Source organism: Myodes glareolus, chromosome 13 (genome assembly GCF_982192425.1).
Source record: "Myodes glareolus chromosome 13, mMyoGla1.1, whole genome shotgun sequence".
NCBI lineage: Eukaryota > Metazoa > Chordata > Mammalia > Rodentia > Cricetidae > Myodes > Myodes glareolus.
This window is the reverse complement of record NC_142038.1, coordinates 27020274-27044916: the sequence shown is the minus strand read 5'-3', so window position 1 is coordinate 27044916 and position 24643 is coordinate 27020274. Positions and strand designations below refer to the sequence as shown.

Genomic DNA, 24643 nt, shown 5'->3' with positions numbered 1-24643 from the left:
GGGGAAGCAAGCTTGCATCACCATAACAAAGATAGCACTTTCAAATTCACTGGTACCTGGGACTAGAGAGATGGTTCAGATGGTTAAGAGCATTGGCTGCTCTTCCAAAGAACCAAGGTTCAATGCCCAGCAACCATTTTAAGTCTGATGCCCCCATCTGGCCTCTGTGGGCAGTGCATGTTTATAGCACAAATATATAATGCTGGTAACATCCCAAAACATAAAAGTTAAAATTTTTTAAATCAAATTCACCAGTATCTAAATGTTTCAGTCAGAACCCCCGGCACCAAAATAATTTAGACACAGTAATATTTTATTACAGTGATAATTTATTAACAAAAGAAATGGCACTTGAGATCTCAAACATGTAGCCCTTACAAAATGATTAACAACCCCTCCTTCCAACAAGAAATACCTTATTTTTGTTCTGAAGGATGGTTGAGCAATGATATATGAATAACAACATCAAGGCACTTACTTGAATTAAAAAAGCCTACTATAAAGTATGACCCTAATGGTAAAGGATGGTGACAGCTAAACATTTTTGGGTAAAAACTGAGAATTCAGGTGCATTCAGCTGTCTCCATTTGTCTGCACAGGTAAACATGTACAAAGCGGGAAAGTAGGCTGTTCTGGTAATAGTCACACTCACGTCTGAGAAGCAGAAGCCATGATAGCATCGGGAGTACTCCAATTTCCCAAATGAACTGCGCTGAAGAGGAAAGAGCTGTTTGATTCTGTTTCCTCCTGAAGATGAGGCACAGAGTGCAGGATAAGTTTATTCAAGTGTCAAATGGAAACCCTTTGTGACCAGCAGCTTCAACAGACTTAGAAGCAGTGTCTCCAATCCAAAGCTTTGATGCCCTCACTGCCCAGTCTGCAGTCTTCAATACATTATTTTAAATTAAGTCATAAGGTACAAAACACATACTAAAAAGATCAACTAGTGTATTGCTTGACTTTTTAATTGTATTTAACAGGTTTACTTTAAAATTTCATTTGCAAAATACTTATAGTAAAAAAATAGTTCTTACCATGATGAAAATTTCTGTATTAAAAATGTTCCCTTCTACATCAAAGCCTCCATTTTTAAGTTACCATTTTAAAAGCCTTACATTTTTACTTTTAACTCAAAGTGATTCATCTGTATTCTAATTTATGATATCGTCTATAAAAAGCCAGCTGCTGTACTGTTTATCCTGTCCCATTGTAATTTTCATGCTTAAACTTAGCCCCCAAATTTACTGTCATCCATGAATATCTAAAATTTTAGAGAAAAGGATTGGAGGACAAAAAGTCTCCGATGCTAGCTAGTTTTCCTTTTTCTTTTTTTGGCAAGGTCTCACCAATAATTTCAGGCTGGCCTCAAAGATACAATCCTCCTGCCTCAGCCTCCAAGTGCCTCATAGGCCACCATGCCCACAGAGTCTAGCAGCTTTCTGAGTAGCATTTCGTCCATTCTGCAATTTAATTTAAAGCGAACTTCAAATTAAGGATCGCTGGGATTAAGAAGAGATTCCAAGAGGGGACGAACAAAAAGATCAAAAGACTGGGTAAAAATATAAAGCTTCTCAACTCGAGAATTCCACTTTTCTATAGACTCTTTCCTGAACACACTGCGGGGCGAGCACTGCCTCCTGCTCCAGCCTCAGCAGAATCTCAGCTCAGGCACTCTCCACAGAGCATCTCCAAGTCCCATCTAGGACACCTGCCTCCCAGATATTTGGGGATATCTGAAGAAGCATTTACTTCCATACAGAGAACCCTCAGCTCATCTCTGTCATTACCTACAAGAAAAGCTTCAGTAAGGATATTAATAGGGGCTTCAGAGCCCGAATCCAAACCCACTTCATTCCTCTTTGTACTTTGCAAAGTGGGGTTAACACTGGCAATGTGTTCTCCAATGTCGCACTGCCAGGAACAGCCTGCAGACGACTGCTGTTTGTGCTAGAATGTAGCCAGGAGCATTAGTCTAATGGATCATCTAGCATCTCCACGCAGTCTCCAAGTCCACAATTTGCTGTGCTGGAAGCTTTTATATAAATTATATCTGTTCCATTGACCCTGCTTAAAATTAACTAGGCGCCTGCCAGTCTTACCCTGTCTAAGGCACAGACAGCACTGCAGCCACTCAGCTCACCGGGAAGGCTACTCCTGAGCAGGCTACTCCTGAGCAGGCCCGCCCAGACTCTGGCTACAACCTGAGAATATGCTTCTTAGCTCTTTGGGGCTTTGGTGAGCCTGTGCCTCTCCCCTTCTAGAAACAGAACTGCTTTCTAACTTTGCTCTTAGAGGTATGCTTCTGAATCCTGATCCAAAATGTGGGGTTTACCAGGACATAGACCCTGTCTAGCCAGGTCTCTTCCTTTCTAGACAGATAGTTTTCAGTGATCTACTCTTTTACTCCCCTGAGCTGTGTTCTCTGTGTAGCAAGTCTGCGTATGCACTAGCTACTCCATCTCTATGCACCTGTCACTCCAGCACTTGGAGGAGGAGGGAGGAGAACCAAAAGCTCACAATCACCCCAGCTATTTAGCATGTTTGAGGTCAGCCTGTGCTACATAAGGCCTTCTCATAAAATACAAATAGACACACGTACATTCTGTATTTCAATTAAGTGACAGCCATTTAACAACATTCAGGGTTTTATATCTCTGTTATACTCTAATGTTCTGAGTGAACAAGACAACTTATATGAATGGTTTAAAGCATCAAAAAGCAAATGAAAATTTTTTTTATTGTTGCTGCTGCTGGTAAATTAGACTTTGGTTCTAGATTTGATTCCTTCAATTATTAGCAATCAAATCAATTTTAATGCTTGATGTTAGGAAGATCTCAACCCAAAGATGGCTACAACAGATTCTAGGGCAATCATGTTTTTAAAATGGCTATTAAAAGCAGGATCCTGTTTGCTTTTGTGGGACAAACACAAACCAGAACATCACTCAATAATTTGCTAATGCATATGTAAGGCTCCAGAATCTATTAGAGCCACACTATAAACTCACATGCAGGCAAAGGACAGACACTTTCTAAACACTGAACTAAATTCCTTTTCTATGCTGGTGCTGAATGGATTGTAGAGTCAGATTAAACATATGCTTTAAAAAATGTGTGTGTGTTCCCCACAGGGGTTAGGTGAAGATGAAATCCCCCTGGAGCTGGAGTTACAGGTGACTGTGAGCAGCCTAATGTGGGAACTGAACTTGGGTCCTCTGCAAGAGTAACAAGTACTTTTAACTACTGAGCATCTCTCCAGCTGCCACTAACATGTACCTACTAGTCTCTCACTGAGAATTAAACATCTGTAACACTCTTAATTCCAACCTGGCTTGAAGAAAGAGCAAGAGGGATTTTTAAAAAGTGACTAGGATACTGTGATCTTACAATTGTTCATAAAGCTAGAGAGCCAAGCGAAAGAACAAGCAAGCGGCTGTTAACACTTCTGAATTCCTAGGGGAGCGTTCACAAGGGACATCAAACACCACAACAATGTGGTCTTTATCAGCACAAACACCTCTAAGATAGAAACTCAAAACTTCTATTGGGAAAACAGAAAGGTATTTCTCACATGAGCAAACGGGAGTGTAACGGCAACAGAAAAACAACAGAAGCAGTTTTTGGAGTGTGTGTGTGTGTGTGTGTGTGTGTGTGTGTGTGTGTGTGTAATGTTTAAAAGCATTCTACCTCAATACATTAGTTATATAGAGTTTGCTTCTCCTAAATATTTTAAATTGTTTTGCATATTAGAACAGGCTAAAATACGATTTTGTACTTTGGCAATTGTGACTTTGATGACGTGGGTAGTAAGTGCTTTAATCGCACAAAGGTTAGTCCTGTATGCCTTGCTTGGGTGAACTATTTTTCTCACCTGTCAAAATATTTTTCTGAAGAAACTACTCAATTCCTAACCTGTGGCCACCAAGAATGAAACACCAGTAAAACTAAGATTCTGTGAAAGTTCCAAGTCCTTCTGCATGCAGCTACTGCCACTTACGAAAGACTACCAATGCCCAGCTAATACACCACAGTGTGGTGGACTATTGTTGGTGGTGGCATTTCCTAAGGGGAACCGCCATTCTTTTTTTTTTTTTTTCAATCTCTCCTTGACTATTTACTAAGTCCATTTACAGTGCTGCAAGAACTTGCTGAGACAATATTCTGCTTTGTCTGTCTGACAAGACTGCCACTGATTCTGAAATACCAACTTAAGACAGAGTTCAGGAGAAAGCACCAGGCTAAGTCAAAGAGGAAACAGCTTACGGTAAAGACAGATTCTCAGAAACAAAGATGGAGCTGAAGAACAAAGACTCCCACTGTCTCTCTCACTTTGAACTCTTTCCTTACCTACTTATTCTAAATAAAAAGGCATGACTAAAACATCAGTGTTTACAGTAGAGGTCTGTACAGTGTCAGGCTGGCTGTCAGGACCAGCTTCTCGTAGGAGACTATGCCACACTTCCTGTGTGAAGGAGAGGAGAAATGCGATTTCCCACTACCAGCCAGAGATCTTACACAGAGAAAGACAGTGAGAACGGAACTCGTCTAGGGAGGACCAGTGGCGCTGTCTTTCTTCCCTGCTCCGCAGAGCCATGTGAAGGCTCGAGTGTGTGTAAAGCAAACCCCAACTTCAGCTCTCTGCCTCCTGGAGGACAGAGTTCAGATGTACAGTCCCTAAAGCAAGGTGACCAAGTTTGGGGGCTGCTTTATAGTTCCATCCCATTTATATTGTACCCCAAGAATGATTATCTGCATCAAAGTCTGAAGCCACAGCATTTTCTTCTTTTTGATTCTGCCCAACTCTAAGCTCTACCACACGTGAGAATATCAAAAGGCTATTAGCTTCAAAGGGGAACTATTTCAAGTGTGTACCACTTCTCCTTTCACGGTAGAAAATGTTGCATGTTGAAACGGGCAAGACACTCTTCTTCCTTTTATTTACTTTCTCAGTCACCAGAAAGACTCAGACCATTGAGAGCAGGCGACCCTTTCTGCTTCTGAGAGTCCACTGCAAAAGCCACTGCTTCAGACAGACTATAGAAGAGAAGACTTTCTTCTTCCTCTTTGCAGTACTCTCCTCTGGTCAAGGAATCCCTCACAGAAGGATTGCACTGAGCCAGTAAAACCTGGATGCCAACGGCTTCATAATCCCTGCGAACTTCTTTCAGCGTGTGGATCCCCGCGGTGTCTAGAAACTGAATCGCACTGCAGTCAATCACGATCGTGTGCAGCTCCAAGGGGTCGTGGGAGAGCTGCACCGAGACTTCATCTTGGACCCCACTGAAAATCACTGATTCCTCCTTGAGTTTCTTCTTTGCTGCCTTCTTCCAAGCTGCCTTTACCAAGACTGGGTTTAGAGTTTTCTTGTACAAAGCTGACTTAAAAGATTCTTTGTTTATGTAGTAGAGAGGGGATATGAAGCGGAAAATCTTGACGCCTGACTTGGTCTGAAGGTTCTTGTACTCAGAAATGGATTCAAAGGTTTCAGACTCTTCTTCCAAACCAAGCAGCGAAGCTTTTGGCTTCTGAGTACGGAGGATTACACAAAACATAGAAAAACAAACCCCAACAAGCAGGCCTATTTCGGTGCTTAACAGAGCGGAGGACAGCATAGTAACAAACCAGATAACCGTATCCATTCTGCTCACCTTCCACATCCTGGGCAGGTCTCTAAATTTAAGAAGGGCACCCCGGAGATTTACAATAGTGATGACACCAAGGACACATTTTTGAAGGGAGTAGAATAAAGGAGCTATTACCAGAAGGACCAACAAAAGAACAAGGGCTGTCACGATTGCTGACAGCTGGGACTGGCAGCCTGTTGATTCTTTAACCAATGTCTTCGCAAGAGCAGCACTAGTAGTTATGCAGTGGAAGAAGGAAGGGATGATATTGCAAAAGCCAATGGCGTACATTTCTTGATTTGCTTTGACCGTGTAGCCATGTTTCTTGGCAAACATCTCAGAAAGAGATACAGTGGTAGCAAAACCAATGATAGAAATAGCTATTGCATCTACAGCCACATTAGGAATCAGGCTCCAGTCTGGTGCTTGGGGCGGCATAAACCCAGTGGGAATATGTCCAGAAATACTGGAATTGTAATTCTCATTTAGTTTTCCAAAATGAGAAGCTAATGTGGCTGCCACGACGACAATGAGTTCGGTTGGAATTGGTGCCTTGAGCTTGGCCTTGAAGCGTTCATTGAGTTCTTTGCTTGGCAAAAGGACCAGGAGGCACAACAGGCTGGTGATGAGATCACAGATATTGGTCTTAGGGATGTTTTTAAAGATATTGATCCAGGTAGTGATGACCGAGCCTACACCACTGCTCCGAGGAAGCTTCAGCCCGAGGAGGTACTTGGCCTGAGATGTGAGAACGGTGAGAGAGGCACCAGTGACAAACCCACTCAGCAAGGCATCTGAGAGGTAGACAGAGATAAAGCCCACTTGAAAGAAGCCCATCGCTACCTGGAAGAGAGCATATGCAAGCATTAAACAGAGATGGGAACGAGCGCCTCCTACCACCCTGGCCCTCCTCTACTGTGACGAACCAGAGGACCAGAAAGTGTCAGAGCTAAAAGAAACACAACCATACACGACTTTTCTTTCATGTCACAAGGCAGGGAAGGAAGGCCTAAAGCCACACTCACTAGCCTCCCTATAATGAGGACTTGGGGTTTCACCTTATCCAATAATTTGAAGCTGGGACATAGTTCAGATTGCTTTCAAGGTTCCAAACAAATGTATACAAACTCAAATTGGAGAAATTCTTCTACTTAAGAAAACATTTTCTCCAAATTAAAAAGTATTATCATAAAATGGAAGGTTTCTAATTTTTATTTTTGGAGGCAAGGTCTCATGGTCCCAAGATAGCCTTGAACTTTGATGACCCCAAACTCCTGATCTTCCTGCCTCTCCCTCCCAAATGCTAGGATTACAGGCATGTACCACTATACAAATGAAAGTAAAATTTTAGCTGCTAGAAAAATTAAGTTCACATTAAAACTGAATCATGCTCTGTCATGCCTCTGAACTAGCAATACTACTCTAGTCCGCAAAATTCTACTACCCCTCCTCACCTTGGTGAGATATACTAAGAGAACCAACATGGGCTCTAGGCAAGACAACCATCACCTCCTTCCTTCTGTTTCTCCCACCTCATCCATACCAACGAAAGCCAACTATTCTTCCTGGCTCCAAAGCCTACATACAGAACAGGTCTAATGCTAAAAGGCAGGGGCATAATTGTATCAATAGATTATCAGGTTCCATAGGAGACTTGAGAGGATTCTACTTTGTAATCATTTCTCTTGGCTAGTTCAAATAGTGGCCCTCAAGATTTTCTCTCCCTCTTCATCAATCCAAGATAACTACTAAATTTAGTAGAAGTCTCTTACTAGAGTAGCTATTCTTTTATTTTCTTTTTAAATTGAGCTATACAGAGTAGTTATTCTTAAGGAAGAGGGGAGCTGGCAGTAATCTGAATGACTCTGGCATCCCACTTCCCCCTTCCCCATCCCTCCCCCATCTATCCCTTTTGTCTGACTACTCATGGTAATTTTGCTAATAATCAGCCACACATGATATTAAGCAAACCCAGTGTTTCTAACATAGAAAGTTAAAAATTGTACTAGTTGGTCTGAGGACCCGTTCTGGTCTATATTTTTTTTAATTGAAAAAATATCTGATTGTTGGTCGCTGCCTAGGAACAGGCAGGAAAGCCAGCCCTATTTTACCAGTGCGGTTTGCCTTTGGGTTCTACTATTCGTATCTTCAGCACTCAGTAAATGGTAGGTTTTTTTTACAACCCTAACAGTCCCCCACACCAGAGATTTGTGTATATTGATTACTTTTGCCAGAAATAACCAATTGTTAAGTCTCTCCCTCATTCTTTGTCCTTCCCTGGTGTCTGAGTGTGTCACCATGGAGTCCTGGAACTTGCTATGAAATCAGGCTTGCCTCAAATACAGAGATACTCCTGCCCCTGCCCCCTGAGTGCTAGGCTACCACACCCAGCCATTTCTCACCTGATAAACTCCAGCTATGAAGGTCACAGTGGTGCCAATTTTAATTGCATAACAACTTTTGGTACAAAGTCCATCTAATGTTTGGTTTACTGACACACATCCATTTGAAGTCACTGCAAATGAAGACGATGTATCAGCAATGTCAGGGCAGGCTTTATGTAGTTCTCGGTCAACTACCTCACCAATCATAAGGCACAGTATTCCAAAAATGCCCACAGAGATGTGGCGAGAGGTACCAAACACGCAATAAATGATGCTGGCAAAAAATGATGTATACAGACCATAGATAGGCTTCTGGCCAGCCAACAGGGAGTAAGCAATAGACTGGGGCACCAAAAGTATGCCCACAATCAGTCCAGACATCACATCGCCTAAAATGTTTTTCTTAAGATTATATTTTGGGAGCCACCGCAAAATAGGAATGAAATCAAAAACCATATTTTTGACTTTGGCTGGGCTACACTGGCAGCTCTTCTGCAGCTTTCTGATGACAACTTTTTTGATGTTGATATCTGGCTTTTCCTGAGGTTCCATGTGAATCCTACAATAAGGTCTGCGTCGATCATTGGTCTCAAACTGCTTGAAGTCAGTGCTTGATTCCCTTTGAGCCTCCAGTGGGACCTCAGATGGAAGACTGAAGGCTTCTTCAGGTAAGTCTCTCGGTGGAAAGTCATGTTGCTCTTTATTTTCTGAAGACATTTTTGGAGTCAGATGGTTTACTTCCTACCCCAGAGAAAATATATACGTTAACTTATAAACTAGTTCTCAGTGCTCACATATATTAGCAGTCCTACTAATCCATTTGGGGGGTTAAAGAATTCCATTTGGGGTAGGCTTTTTCTTTTGAGGCAGGGTTTCACTATATAGTGTTAGCTGACCTGGAACTTGTTATGCAGAGCAAGCTAGCTAAAATTCAGAGATCACTTGCCTCCTTCATACTGGAATTAAAAGCATGGGCTATCATGTCCAGCCTGGGGGTAAATATCTCAAATATCTTCTCCTTTACTGAGCCTCATCTGTCCTGGCCCGAGAGAGGTCAGGGAGAAAGGCCAGAAGTAGACTATAAACAGAAAGTCACTGGGTTGGTTCAAAACTTCTCAAGAACACTAAATATTTTCCTTTGTATCTTCCTGGATTCCCTGAAGATTTTTCTCAAAAAATATTATCAGGGCAGCCTTTCTCCTTTCCATATGCTACCAAGGTCTTCACAGGCTGGGTACAGAAGTAATGTTTCCCAGAATTTTCACTTGGCAGATGCACAAGTGACCCTACCTAGATCTTTGGGCCCTAAACTCCAAATCTAGTGCCAAAGGATCTACCACTATAAAATAGACGAAAACAAAGCAAAATGAAAAGATGAAAATACCAACAACAAAAAGACAACAAAAGATCTTACAGCAATAGGAAAAGAACCAGGTTTCTGAAGGAGCATCGTGAATTGTCAATGACTATACCACAAATTAGTTCCACATCAACTGTGAGCTTAGCTTAGTATGGTAGTTTTAATATAACTGGTCCCCATAATCTCATAGGAGTGGCACTATTAGGAGTTTTGGCTTTGTTGGATTATGATCTTATTGAAGGAAGTGTGTACTGTGGGGGCAGGTTTGGGAGGCTTCCTATGCTCTGGGTACTGCCTAGTGTCTCAGTTGACTTCCAGTTGCCTTCTGATCAGATTTAACCTGCACCATGTCTGCTGCACTCTGCCATGCTCCCTACCATGATGATAATGCCTCTGAAATTGTAAGCGAGCCAACCCAATCAAATGTTTCCCTTGTAAGAGTTGCCGTCATAGTCATGGTATATCTTCACAACAACAGTAATAAAAGAAATCTTCACAATAAAAAATAAAACAATAAAAACACCAACTAAGACAGAAGTTGGTACCAGGGACTGGAGTATTGTTATGATAGGCCTGATCATGTTTTTGTTTGGAGGAATTTGGACTTTGGGACTTTGGGTTAGGAAAACAGTGCTTTAAGCACTGCTTAATGGGCCATCCTAGTGAAGCATGGAAGACAGTGGTGTTCAAATAACTGTGGGGATCAAGATATTTCAGAGGAAAGAATGTTAGTATGTGCCCTAGAGACTGGTCTTATAATATTTTGATGAAGAATGAGGCTGCTTTTTGCCCTTGTCCAAAGAGTCTACCTAAAGCTAAAGGGAACAATTTTAGATTAATTCCCTTGGCAGTGGAAATCTCAAAACAGCTTAGCATAGACTCTGCCATGTGGTAATTAGTGCTAACTCTAACGAAGATTTATAATGAAAAAAAGCAAGCTGAATAAGGAAAAATACAAAATGTAAAATTTGAGGAGAAAAAGGACCAGCAAGTGGAATGGAGCTAAATCCTGTGTTCAAGGAGATAAACAGATTAAGAAATGGAATACAGGGAGTGATGACTTCAGGGCAAGATCCTACCAGCTAAGAAAAGCTTAGAGCTGGGTGGTGTAGTGCTGTCATGTCTTTAATTCTAGCACTTGGGAGGCAGAGGCAGGTGGATCTTCAAGGCCAGCCTGGTCTACAAAGCAAGTCCCAGGACAGCTGGCAATGCTACACAGAGAAATCCTGTCTCAAGCAACAACAATAACAACAATCCCCCCCAATACACACTCTGTCAAGAACTTAACAATTTTGTAAAATCCAGCTGAAATGCTATTGCTACTAACAGCAGCAAACAATCCTTTTAGCTCAAATCAATCAGTCTCCCTCTGGGTCCTGTGGCAGTCTGTATCTGTTAATCAAGCAGGACCCTATGAAGCTCCTGCAGGAAAGGTATGCCATTCTGTCCATCAATGTGGTCACCACCAAGTGTAACACTGAGATTGCAGGTTTACTGACACATTCAAATCAATCAAAGAATACGTTGTGACCATGCCCAAATAGAGGAAAATGGGTGAAGGACTTGGGAAGTTTTGAATTGACAGAAGGAAAAGGGACCTTTGTCAGGTTCTAAAGACCTGTCATTACCAAGATGATATAATTGAAGAGCCCATACCCTATTCAAGAACACAAGATACATAAAACTTACCCATATTTGCTTAACTTAGGTTGAACAAGAGAAAAGCAATAATTATTCTGATGGTCTTTAGGAAGTAAAGAAGGAGAAAAAATCAGATTTAGAAGATTACTGACCCTGAGCAAGTCAAATGGTTAGTGAGCTGGTCTCATGCGGTGTCTGTCTTCTCACTTCCTGTTTTCCTGAGCTTGATCGAGTGATTTTCTGTCTGGGGCAGTCTTTGGTCAAAGTGCTTTTCTAACCCTAAGATAAGACAAAGAAATGTTAGAACACTACTACTACTAATAATAATAACAACCAGACCCAAATGTCACCTCTATGTCTATTACAGAGAAGGAAAATAAAAACAAATAAAAAAAATCTAAGAAACACAAACTAAGAATCAAATAGAAGTGATAAAAATGAGAAAGCCAATAGAATGGATGAATTCCTTTGATCAGGTTGCCAGTAAATTTGACAGAATCAAAGAAAAAAAAAATCAATGGACTCAACTTGAAAGATAGCTCAACAGAATTTACCCAAACTTAAAACAATTTAACAAAATAAAAAAAAAGTTGACTATAACAGAATATCCAAGAGTGACACATCAAATTATTTAAACACAGAATTAAAGTATCTAGAGGAAGATAGAGAATGGGCAGAGGAAATATCTCAATGTTTAATGGCCAAGAATTGTTGAACATTCATGAACACTGAAGGAGCGGTCCGAGAACCCCGAGACAACCCAGAAGGACAAACCCAGCACTTATCTATCACTCTTGCTCAGAGGACACTTAAAAGACAGACATACACCACTTACACAGGGACAGAGACAGGATTACAGTACATGTCCTGGAATCGATGGAATTGATGGAACCAGGAAATGATTTCTTGAAAGCAGTAACTTTTAACCCAGAAATCCACACTCAGGAAGAAAAATCCTTTAAAAGATGAAGACAACTGAATTTATTGCCAGCAGATCAGCGTGTGCCCACACATGCAGGAACTCATGTGCTTGACACCCCCTCCCCATAGGGAGATTTTAAAATTAAAAAGATCTATTAGAATGGTGTTCAACTTTAAATATACCAATTTTGGAAAATTTTTTTTTAATTTAACCATTACATAGTAGCTTTGACTGGAACGTTCCTTGTTATGGAGACCAGGCTGACCTCAAACTCATAGAGATCCACTTGCTTTTGCTTCACAAGTGCTGGCATTAAAGGTGTATACCACCATGCCCAGCTTTAATTTTTATTTCATCTCATGTACATGTGTTTTGTGTGCATGTATACTGTGTATCACTTGCCTGAGTAGTTCAGAAGACATCATTGCATCCCCTGAATCTGGGATTACAGAAGCTTGTAAGTCATTATGTGGATGGTGAGAACTAAATTTAAATCCTCTGGAAGAGCAATCAATGCTCCTAACTTCTAGGCTCTCTCTTTTAGACATGAGAATCAAATCCTGATAGTTGTTCTTTTAGAACAAAAAATGACACTATATGATGTGGGATTTCTCTCTGTATGCTGTGAATATCACTGGTTAATAAAGGAACTGCTTTGAGCCTATATCAGAGTTATAGGGGAACAGAGTTAGGCAGGGAAAACTAAACTGAATGATGGAAGAAAGGAGGCGGAGTCAGAGAGAAGCCATGTAGCCCTGCTGAAGACAGATGCTGGAACATTGCTGGTAGGCCATGAGCCTCATGGTAAAATATCAAATAATGGAGATGGGTTAATTCTAGATGTAAGAGCTAGCTACCAATACACCTAAGTAATTGGCCAAACAGTGTTTTAAACAATATAGTTTCTGTGTGATTATTTCGGGGCTAAGTGGCCAGGAACCAATGAGTGGTTCTTTCTTCTTCCAACAAATTGGCACCAATGTGGTGGACTAAAATCCACTTAAAGCCTGAGAGAGTTTGGGACAGAATTCTAGGAAAAACAAAACAAAACAAAACAAACAAACAAACAAAACAAACAAACAAACAAAAAAACAGAGTTAAGCAAGGCTTTAATATTGCAGTTCCTTTAAGAGAGGTTTTCCTGACTCAGCGGTAGTAGGAAAAAAGCCACAGCCACTGTGAAATGCTGGCTTTCTGGGCCGTGCTGCCAGCGCGACCTCTGGCTCTTTTAGGAGACTGAATATTTGGATGGGGTTTGTGAGCAACATGCTATGGCTTGCTTGATGGCTGTCTGCCTGGAAGTGGGGAGGTGTGCATGGCTCTCAGAAGCAGTAAGCAGCTCTGCCATGTTGGAATGGGCAAGGGAGCTGAAAGTACCATATACTCTAGCAATGTCGCAGCTTAGATTCTTAAGTGCTTAGCATTTTAAGAAGTGCTACTGGTCAGAAAATAATTACAGATATGCAACAAAGACAAATCCAGATTTAAAAAAAAAAAGACCTCTAAATGGATCACAGTGTTGGATAAATATACGTAGGCTTGGAAGAGAGAAGAAAAAAAAGTATGAGTTGGAAAAGAAGTAAATCGTTTAAAAAAACCAAGTCTTTAAAGAGACAGTACAGACAGTCATAAATTAAAGGAGTAAAGATATTAAATATTTAATTATTGTTAAATATTACTATTTAAATATTAAAAAGTAAAATATTAAAAAGTAACAGAATAAAAAATAAGCCACATAAAGACAGAAAATACACACAGAGTCTGGATTATGAGTATTATTATGTTTTCTTTAAAATTTTTGACTGCAAAGGAGATAGGTACAGAGAGAAATTTCATTGTATGGGCTGCTAAGCTAAACCTACATATATATTTTTATAGGTATCTTGATTCCAGAATTTGGGTCTAAGGATATGTTTCTTTGGAAAAGAGGTTCTTTTGTTTCCACAGAGGATGAGAACCTGTGGAATCATTCCAGACTAATAAGGCTTGATGGACCAAGATCCCCTGAAAGGTCACCTTGAACACCCAAAAAACTGAACACTCAAAAAATTGCTTCATCCAATAAACATCAGGAAGCAGTTTGGAGAAAAATCATGCCCATATTCCCAAATATTGTTTATAAATGTTTCTTTATATTTAAAGGGGGATATGCTATAGAGATTTGCATTTGTATGGATATTGCTCTATTGATACAAGTTTTAGGTCAATTTCGTTATATGTATATTTCTGTTCTTGATTAAGGTATTATGCTTGTGCAGCTCATTTAAAATGTATATTTAAGAAATATAGGTTAATAGATAATCATCTATAATAGTCAAGATTGTAGTTATGTTACTTAGGTTTTCTAGATATATAGAGATATATTTCAGCTAGTTAGGTATTCTTCAAATCTTTCAGAGACATTCAGAATATGGTATTTAAATATTTTAAGAACTTAAGACTTTTCATGACAATGAGGCACATCTGCTCCTGGTAGCACCAAACTTCTTCAAGAGGAAGATGGGCATCAAAAAGGCTCTTTAAGGCGTTTGCCAGCCATTTGGGCAAGAAACTGTTCTTGCCTGGACTGCTTGATGAACTAAACATGAAGGACCCACAGAGAGATGACTGCTGAATTTTCCTAAAGGTGAGACCATCCTTTGGGGTTTCTGCTTCATAAAAGACTCTACTAGACATACTGCAGGACACACAAGAAAGTGACTGAAAACTGCCAATATTGTTGGAACTGTCTTTGAAATTTCCTGCTTCGTGGAAAAGTCTGCTGAATACTATGGGTCTGTAGGCTGAAGATGGATGCCCCAATGGTACAGAAGAACTTTGAGTGACTGTCCAGGCAGCAAGATGTCTCTGTCCTTTCTAGAGTTTTGGAAGTTGCTTACAATGTACTTCCTGTTTACTTAGGTCATATTATATTCTTCTGGAGTCTTTGATGGAGTTGAAGAATTTATAGTTATAGTTTTCCTTAGTTATGATAAAAGATAAAGTAGATATAAATATTGTAACTGTAATTCTTGCTTGATACCTGTTTTGTATATGTAATTCTACTATGTTAAAGTTAAAAACCTTTTTATTTAGACAGAAAAGAGGAGGTAATGTAGGATTCCCCTCTGTATGCTGTGAATATCATTGGTTAATAAAGGAACTGCTTTGGACCTATAGCAGAGCTATAGGGGAACAGAGCTAGGTGGGAAAACTAAACTAAATGCTGGGAGAAAGAAGGTCGAGTCAGAGAGAAGCCATGTAGCCCTGCTGAAGACAGATGTTGGAGCATTGCCGGTAGGCCATGCGCCTCATAGTAAAATATAAAATAATGGAGATGGGTTAATTCTAGATGTAAGAGCTAGATACCAATATATTTAAGTAATTGGCTAAGCAGTGTTTTAAATAATATAGTTTCTGTGTGATTATTTTGGGGCTAAGCGGCCAGGAACCAACAAGTGGTCTTCTTCCAACAGCTATAAAGCTGCAACCCTTCGACTGTGTAGGCTAGCGGTAGGAGCTACAGTACTGATCCAATGGTCTAAAGGTACTTGCAAAGAAAACCATTGATGAAGGTGAGAAAGAGAAGCTAGAAGAGATTCACAGTGACCCAGATTCTTTGAGTACTCAGGCCTAGTTTCGTGAAGCATCTTCTTAAAACGTCCTTTATATGGTCACTTGGTTTCCTCTCAAAGACAACACGTTTCTACTTTTTTTTCCCTCAAAGTATAAAGACCACGAGGTTCTGAGCTCTCCCTTTGCACACTGAGAAGTGATGCAGCTCAAGCATTACAGCACTGGCCACACATGATTAACCAAATCCTGGATGATTCAGGAGGACACAAAGTACAGGGCATAGAAAGAACAGAAATAATGCCATTTTTGTTAGACCTAAGACTCAGATACTCACGATGGCTTCTTTACATTTCCATGTTGATATATTTATAAAATGCTTTTGGTTTGTCGAGACAGGGTTTCTCTGTGTTGCCCTGACTGTCTTGGAACTCGCTCTGTAGACCAGGCTTGATGGAGGAGGGTTATCTGTCTATTGTGTTATTTTCATTGGTCAATAAAGAGACTGCCTTGGGCCCTTGATAGGACAGAAAATTAGGTAGGCGGAGTAAACAGAACAAAATGCTGGGAAGAGGGCTATGAGCCAGACGCCATGGAGCCAGCCACCAGGTCAGACATGATGAATCTTTCCCGGTAAGCCACACCTCGTGGTGTGATACAGATTAATAGAAATGGGTTAATATCAAGATATGAGAGTTAGTCAGTAACTAACTCTCTAGAGATAATGGGCCAGGCAGTATTTAAATGAATACAACTTATGTGTAATTATTTCTGGGGTTAAGCTAGCCATGCGGGAGCCGGGTGAGGCGAAAAGCAGGCCTGCCCTGCAGCCCCTCACTACAGATGGCGCCAACGTGGATAACTGAATCCACAGAAAGCTTGAGAAAGTTTGGGAAAGAATAGAGTAAAGCATGTTTTCTTGGTGGCAGCAATATCTCGGGTCTGCTCTGCTTGCTAGAGGCAAGCAATGCTCTCATTTAAGAGAGGCTTCCTGACTCAGCTTTAGCTGCAAAACTTTGTAGCACATTAAGAGGTCCTGCCGTGAAACACTTAAAAGGTATTGATGAAAAGCTGAACGCACGCTTTTCGGTTTTCAGTCGTAGCAGGAAAAACGCTGCGCTGTTTTAAAATGCCGGTTTTCTGGGCCGTCCTGCCAGGGCAAACTCTGACTCTTTCAGGCAGGCAGTCCGACTGAGTGTGGTCTGTGAGCAGAATGCTGCAGCTTGCTTGCTGGCAAGGACCTTGAAACGCCATAGAGTTGTGGCAGTAAACACAGCTCTGGTTGGTACCTCAGCCATGATGATGGAAAGCAAAATAATGGACTGGATCTAGCTGTCAAAGCCACGGCTTTAGTCCTACCGATATTGCTTGCTAAATTAAAGACTCATGTGGTCAAAAAAAGAGAGATATACAGTAAAGAGAGATTCAAAGACGAAGAAAACCTCTAAATTGTTTATAGTGTGTTACAAATAAATGCAGGATAAAAGCTAAAGTTCTTAAACTAAAAAGAGAGTAGTTAGGTGTGGTGGTACACACCTTTAATCCCAATGCCTGGGAGGCAGAGACAGAAGGATCTTTGAGTTCAAGGTGTGGCAGCACACGCCTTTAATCCCAGCACTGGGGAGCAGAGACAGACAGATCTCTGTGAGTTCAAGGACAGCCTGGTCTACAGAGTTATTCCAGGACAAAGATATACAGAGAATCTGTGTCAAAAAGTAAAAGTAAAAATAAAAAATAGAGGTTAAAAATAAAGCTGCATAAAGATGGAAAATACACAGAGAATCTTGATACTGTATGCTATTATGCTCTCTTTGAATTGTTTGAATGCTGAGGAAGGAGCAACAGCTGCTAAAAGATATTTGTTTATAAATGCTGCTGAACTAATCCAAGATAGATATGTTGAAAATAGCTTGACTTCAGAATTTGGATCTAAGGATATGATACTTTGGAAAGGAGGTTCTTCTTTTGTTTTCACAGAGGATGAAACCCTGTGGATAGCTTCTATCCCAGTATGGTATGATAGATCACGCCCTCCTGAAAGGTTGCTGTGAACACCCTCAAAAAATTACTTCACTCAACTGCCGACTGAGATGAACCTGGCAGACAGGTTATACCATGAAAGACCTGATTAACTGCGCCCCTATACAGCAGGAAGAAGTTTGGAGAGAAATAACTACGTCCATATTCCCAAATATTGTTTATAAATGTTCTTTTACATTTAAAGGGGGATATGGTATAGATATGAATAATTTCATTGGTATGGATTTTAAGGTCAATTTTGTTATATGTATATATATTTCTGATCTTGATTGATGTATTGTGATTGTATAGTTCATTTAAAAATGCAATGTATAATTAAAAATATAGGTTGTTAATGGATAATCATTGATAATAGTCAAGCTTGTAGTAATGTTAGTTTGATTTTCTAGATGTGCATAGATATATTTCAGAGAGACATTCTCCATATCTTTCAAAGACTACAGAACATGGCATTTAATGTTTTAATAACTTAGGACTTTTCATGACAATGAGACACGTCTGCTCCTGGCAGCACCAATCTACTTCAAGAGAAAGATGGGCATCGAAGAGGCTCCTTATGGAGTTTGATAGCCATTTTGGGCAAGAAACTGCTCTTGCCTGGACTGTTGTATAAACTGGACACAGAACCCGCAGAGAGAGGACTGCTGAACTTGCCTAAAGGTGAGATGATCTTTCGAGGTTCTTGATTCATGAAAGAGTCTGCGAGACATTCTGCAGGACACAGCAGATAGTGACTGAACTGCCTTTGAAATTTCCTGCTTCATGGAAATGTCTCTGGATATTATGGGCCTGAAGGTCGAAGATGGGTGCCCCAACAATACAGAGGAACTTTGGGTGACTGTCCAGGCAGCGAGATGTCTCTGTCATTTCTAGAGTTTTGGAAGTTGCTTACTTCTTGTTTACTTAGGTAATATTATATCCTTCTGGAGTCTTTGATGGAGTTGAAGAATGGATAGTCATAGTTATAGTTTTCCATTATTATGATAAAGATATAGTTATAAATATTGTGACTGTAATTCTTGCTTGATAATTGTTTTGCTATGTGTAATTTTACTATGTTAAAATGAAAGCCTTTCTTTTTTGTTTAAACAGAAAAAGGGGAAATGATGGAGGAGGGTTATCTGTCTATTGTGTTATTTTCATTGGTCAATAAAGAGACTGCCTTGGGCCCTTGATAGGACAGAAAATTAGGTAGGCGGAGTAAACAGAACAAAATGCTGGGAAGAGGGCTATGAGCCAGACGCCATGGAGCCAGCCACCAGGTCAGACATGATGAATCTTTCCCGGTAAGCCACACCTCGTGGTGTGATACAGATTAATAGAAATGGGTTAATATCAAGATATGAGAGTTAGTCAGTAACTAACTCTCTAGAGATAATGGGCCAGGCAGTGCTTAAATGAATACAATTTGTGTGTTGTTATTTCTGGGACTAAGCTAGCCGTGCGGGAGCCGGGTGAGGCGAAAAGCAGGCCTGCCCTGCAGCCCCTCACTACACAGGCTGACCTTGAACTCACAGAGATCTGCTGCCTCTGCCTCCTGAGTTCTGGGATTAAAGGCGTGCTCTACCTTGCCAGGCAGGAATCATAAATTCTTAACCTAAGAGCAGGAAAAAAAAAAGACCCTCAAAACTTTGAAACTGAGAAAGGGCTTTCAAGATGCAGTGTTTAACTAAACATAAAATAACACTAAATATAAATATCTAAACATATATAAATGTATAAAATGTAAAATATGAACCCTTCCTGCCAACCTTTAATCATCATTGTTCACAAAAGCATAGCCACGGTGGAAATAACTCAGTTATCCACCAATACATGCAAAGGTAAACAGAATGTGGTATAGTCTTGTATTGGATTAAGCTACTAAAAATGCTTAAAGGTCTAATATTTTTCATTGCAATGTGGATGAAGAATTTTTAAAAATACTTTAAAAGATATGTGTGTGTTTGTGGGGAGTGTGTGCACTCAAGGGCAGATGCTCACAGAGGCCAGAAGAGTCTATATGACTCCCTGGAACTGGAGTTATAGGTGGTTGCAGCTCACAACCTGCCTAACATGATGCTGGGAACTAAGCTTGAGTCTTCTGCAAGAGTAGGATGTGCTCTTAACCACTGAGATATCCTGTGAGCCCCCTTGGTGAAGAATTTGTAAACCATATGGTAACTGAATAGCACAGAAAGACTATTATCCCTATTGTCATGTCCAAATATAGTGACTGGCATTTGATCTCCAGAACCTTCGCCCATATGCACCCTCTCTCAAAATAATTCTTTTTGTTTTTTAGTTTTCACAGGAAATTTTAATGAAAAAGTATGTGAAATACCTGTATGACTACATAGCACCAATGTGATAATAGTTCAGGTTTTTGTTACGTTCACAGGCTGTAGATATGCACACCTTCAACACTTCACTGACCCTAGATCTAAATTTTATCAATTTATTTGTTTTTGAGACAGGGTCTCAGTATGTAGCTCTGGCTGGCCTGGGACTTGCTATGTAGAGCACGCAGGACTCCAACTCTCAGAGATCCACCTGCCTTTGCCTCCCAAATGCTGGGACTATGGCACTACACACAGCTACGACCCTCCATTTCATGACCACTGTGTGATCTGCTTCTCTGGAAGAGACAGTCTTTTAACAATATGAGGTCAACAATTTGGATACGTTTCTCCAAATTCTGCCAAGGCTTCTGTCTACTACTAAATGTCTTCCCTCTAAGAGCAAATCCAATGGCCTCTATTTTGTTTTCCCAGAGCATCCATGTTCCAATCAGCAGTCCACAAATACTAATTAGCCATTGCTGGGTTGCAACCTTTTCCTGATATATCCATTTATTTTCTTTGGGAGGGGAGTGAGTGGAGTAGGGATTTGAACCCAGGGCCTCATACATACTGAGCACGTGCCCTACACAAGACACACCTTGAAGACAGCATCCTCAAAAATGGTGTGGAGAACTGAGTCTCCACATGCCAGAGAATGAAATTAGATCTATATCTGTCATGTTGCACAAAACCTGAGACCAAACGATTGAAGACCTCAATGTGAAACCTGAAATACTGAACCTGCTAGAAGGAAATACAGGCAGTAGCCTACAGATGTAAGTGTTGCCCTTGGTTGCATCCCAGAAAGTGGAGGTTAAGTCCCTATTGCTGCAGACACTGTGTCCTTCAGACCTAGGACCCAGGGGATCCATGCAAGCTTCCAAAGGAGGGAAACCAGTCCTACCCAGCTGTGAGGCCTGTGACCCACAACCACAATCAGTACAGCACACTCTCCTTAAAAGTGCAATAATGGCACTTATATCTTGGTGGTAACCAACAGTCGTCTAATTGGACTCAAGGCCTGCTGGCAGGGGGAATGTATGCCTGATACTGCACCCTAGCTAACTACCTAGGGCTAGTAAAGTCATGAATCTCAGAGCAGCATCTCCTTGCCAGTTTACTAATCCCACATACTTCCTAACTTCATTCTAAACACTTATCCTTATGTCCAGAGAAGTGTGGCTGTCGCCCCTCACCAAAGGGAACATTGTGGAAGAGGGGGCAGAAGGACCGTAAGAGCCAGGGCACTAACAAGTCTGCTGTGTGACTGTCTCATAGACATGATGGAGAACCCAATACCTCAACAAACAAGAGCCGACAAAGAACAACAGGGAGCTAAGGAATGCCAAGGGAAGGAGAATTAGTCTACCCAGGGATGAGCCTCCAAATTGGTTATCCAATACCAAATGGCCAGCCATGAAATCATATATATGCAAGTAACACTAAACAAACTGAGTACATTGTGTTTATACATTTATAGATCTATGTAACAATAACGGTTAAAGAAAAAGAGGGCAAAAGTTTGAGAGGAAGTAAAGGGGGCGTTCAAAGGTTTGAAGGGAAGAAATCAAAGGGAGAAAATGATGCAGTTATATTTTAGTTAGGAATTAAAATAAATTTATAGTCACATGTGTATGTATATATGTACATACATACTATACTGTACATGCCTTTTTAAACATTATTGTATGTGTACATGTGCAGGCACATGAGTATGTGGGCTGGGGGACAACTTTGTGGAATCAGCTCTCACTTTCTACCTCCTTCTACCTTTACATGAGTTCTGGGGGTTGAAGTCACTAATCAGACTTATGCAGTAATTGCCTGTACCACTAAACGATCTTGATGACCCTCTACTTTATTTTCTGAAATGGGCTCTCACTGACCGCAAAGCTCACAGTGCTAACTAGGCTGGTGGGCCAGTGGGCTCCTGAGATCCTCCCGTTTCTGCCTCCAATGACACTTGCAGTGGTCACAGTTAACTATGACATGGGTCTTGGGGATTTGAACTATGGTCCACCTGCATGCATAACCAGCCCTCTTACTCACTGAGCCATCGTCTCAGCCCTCCATTTGTTTTATATTATATGCACGCACCATTAAAATTCTTGCATTTTCCAGTAGGAACAACAGTATAAAATTTATCTCTGTGTTATAATCTGGTTAACATGATAGCATCCCAGATGAGTTCAACCAACCAAGATCTCGCTTTTTCCATAGTTTTGTTTGTTCGTTTGTTTTCTTCTAGCTGGAATGCCCTTCCTCAATTAAATTCACACCTCGTTTTTTTTTTTTATTTCTCTCAAATGTCACCTTACCAAGCAGTTTCTTACTAAACACAGTATGTAAATTAGCACCCCGCCATCTCCAGCTCTGCCTCTTGGAGCCACCCCCTTCTCTTTGGCTTGATGTTTTCCCCCATATATATTGACTTAAAAATTCATTCTAACTATGTGTATGCACACATGTGCATGCATGCACAAGTGTATGTGAGCGTGAGTGAGGATGCCCTAGGAGTCCAGAAATGGGTATCAGACCCTTATCAGTTACAAGTGGTTGTGTGGTACCCATCAGGCCCTGGGAACCTAACTCAGGTCCCCTATGGGAGCAGTACATCCTCTTAAGCACTGAGCTGCCTTTCCAGCCTTTCCAGCTATACTTATGTTAAACTGTAATCTCAGATTGTTTGTCTAACACCTAGTAAGTGTTTGACAAGTATTTGTAAAGTGGATGAATGATGGTTATAGAGCTTTGCCGGGAAGAAAGGGGAGTTACTTCCTTTATTCTCACCCAACTCACCAAGTGCGTGCACCTCTTTGTACAAGATACTATAACCAAGACTGTATCAACATTCTATATAGTTCGTTAAGCATCTACTTGGGTTTTTCGCTCACTCAAAGTTTATACTATCGACTTTTCAATCTTACCCTAGAATACAATTTGGAGATCTCCAAAGCCCTGCATATGGTCACCTCTCGCTTTTCCTCTAGGAGGCAGCACAGCACGGTACTACACGGTGATTTTCTGCATAGACTGCCGATAAAAATGCAGATTCTTGGGCCTGCCCCTGCACATCCTAGGAAACAGAAGCCTCTGTATTCTGGGTGACGCGGAGCTAATGAGTCTGGGACCAAAGCTGGCAAATCAATAGGAGAGATCGGATAACCATTGGATCCCAGCCACTGTTCAACAGCTTTATGGTACTGGATAAAACCTACTCGGCATCAATTCCTGACCTGTAGAATGGAGAGATTACCAGTACTTCACACAAGTGAAGATCTCAGAATAGTACAGTACAAGTGAAGATCTCAGAATAGTACAGTACACAGGTCAGAAGTATTATGCAATACATGATAGTTATTAGCCCATGTCTCCGGCAATTCTTAAATGACCTTTCTTTTTTTTTTTTTTTTACTGATCTAATTTTCAAAAACAAGAATTTCTTTTATATCCAACACAGTATATCACACTGGTTCTGGATGCCCCATAAAGAATCATGGGGTTAGGGCCACGAGCATAGCTGAGAAGCACACTTGGGGGAAGCCTCAGGTTCAATCCCCAGCAACCCTATAACCAAAAAGAACCGTGAGGCAAAGAGGAAGAAAACTAACACTAGTATAGTGTCAGAAAGAGAACTTAGACTGTGGATGCTTCTAAATCACTGGTGAACCCAAAGTTATGAAAGAAAAGGACGCAGCCTGACGCTGCACATGGAGTAAAGGCGGGGTTCACTTACTAGCTCTCCCAGAGACTTGCCAGGTCGTTTTAGATGACTTCTTAGTGTGTCTGTCCACCTAAGCACTGAAAGAATCCCAACTCTAGTCTAGAGTTTAAAAGGATTTCTGTACTGAGTTTTGTACCTAACCAGGAGTGGAAGGTGGAGATGGCTCCTCCGTCCATCCCGGACGGATACCAGCCTACTGCAGGTATGCCAGGTGCGAGGAGTGCAGTACCTGTCCCATTTGACTGCGGACGCCCCGCTGGCAGCGGCGCTCCCCTCCCGTCTCCGGTCCTCACCTTAAGGCTTCGGGCTGCCGAGCCCGGGCTTCCGAGGCGCGTCTTCCCGTAAGACTGGGCTGCGGAGATGCTGCCGCGCGGGTGTAGGCGGCACGGCCGCTTGCGAGCCTCCTTTTAATTCCCGGGTCGCCGTCCCCGCCCATTACCCGGCCCCGAGGAGGCGGCCCCCCACCACTGCCACCGGTGGAAAGGTGCGGAAGGAGCCCAGCGAGCCCAGCGGCGTGGCAGTCACGTGGCTTGGCGGCGCGACTGCTAGCCAATCACCCCGACCGGTCGGCGATCGCCCCGCCCCTCGGTCGCTCGCTTTCTCGCGATTGGCTGTTCTGGACCCTCTGCCACGCGTCAAAGGTCTGTGAGTTATCTGGGGATCCCGCCGTCTACTCCCTGGGCTCCAGCCGGGATTCCGCTAGCAGCCTGCAGAAGATCCCGGGGCTCGCAGGAACCCTCCCCAAGCCCAAGCTCGTCTCCGAAGGCTTCAAATGGCCACAGGCTCTTGCCCCAGGACTTTTTCCGTTCTCTGTAGAGCCCAGTAACCAGAAGGTGCTTTTAAAGGGTGTCAATGGAAAAGTAAAGATAGATATGAAATTTCACCCCAACTGTTATTTGACACCTTCCTGGCTTTTCATGAGCATTAGGGAGAAAAATCAAATGGTCTCTGTGCTGGCACGACCACCATTGTTCATTTCTGCTACACAAAGGAGAGATCCTCAGAGCTTGAGAAAATATTGCATTATGATTTTTCTCCTTTTAAAATAATTAATGCTTCAAAAGTTTTTTCTTTA

The 24643-nt window shown here is 41.5% G+C and overlaps 1 protein-coding gene across 3 annotated transcripts; it reads right to left on the bottom strand.

Moving 5' to 3' along the window:
- Positions 1 to 311: 311 nt before the first annotated feature.
- Slc26a2 (solute carrier family 26 member 2) lies at positions 312 to 24037 on the bottom strand. Of its 3 annotated transcripts, XM_087896028.1 has the most exons (5): positions 15821 to 15934; positions 11845 to 11965; positions 11162 to 11288; positions 8027 to 8749; positions 312 to 6467 (listed from the first exon to the last, which is right to left on the bottom strand). In XM_087896028.1, the coding sequence occupies exons 4-5, from the start codon at positions 8723 to 8725 to the stop codon at positions 4947 to 4949; spliced, it is 2220 nt and encodes a 739-aa protein (XP_087752154.1). In that variant the 5' UTR covers positions 8726 to 8749; positions 11162 to 11288; positions 11845 to 11965; positions 15821 to 15934; the 3' UTR covers positions 312 to 4946. The 3 variants fall into 3 exon arrangements, with proteins under 3 accessions (XP_087752154.1, XP_048275276.3, XP_087752153.1); XM_048419319.3 differs by lacking the exons at positions 11845 to 11965; positions 15821 to 15934 and adding an exon at positions 23862 to 24037; XM_087896027.1 differs by lacking the exon at positions 11845 to 11965 and having other exon boundaries at positions 15821 to 15935.
- Between the last annotated feature and the right edge of the window lie 606 nt (positions 24038 to 24643).

Coding starts and splice junctions, on each gene's coding strand:
- Slc26a2 (XM_048419319.3), bottom strand. CDS start 8,725: ATGTCTTCAGAAAATAAAGAGCAACATGACTTTCCACCGAGAGACTTA. Junction 6,468..8,026: donor TCATAGCTGGAGTTTATCAG/GTGAGAAATGGC, acceptor GCTCTCTTCCAG/GTAGCGATGGGCTTCTTTCA.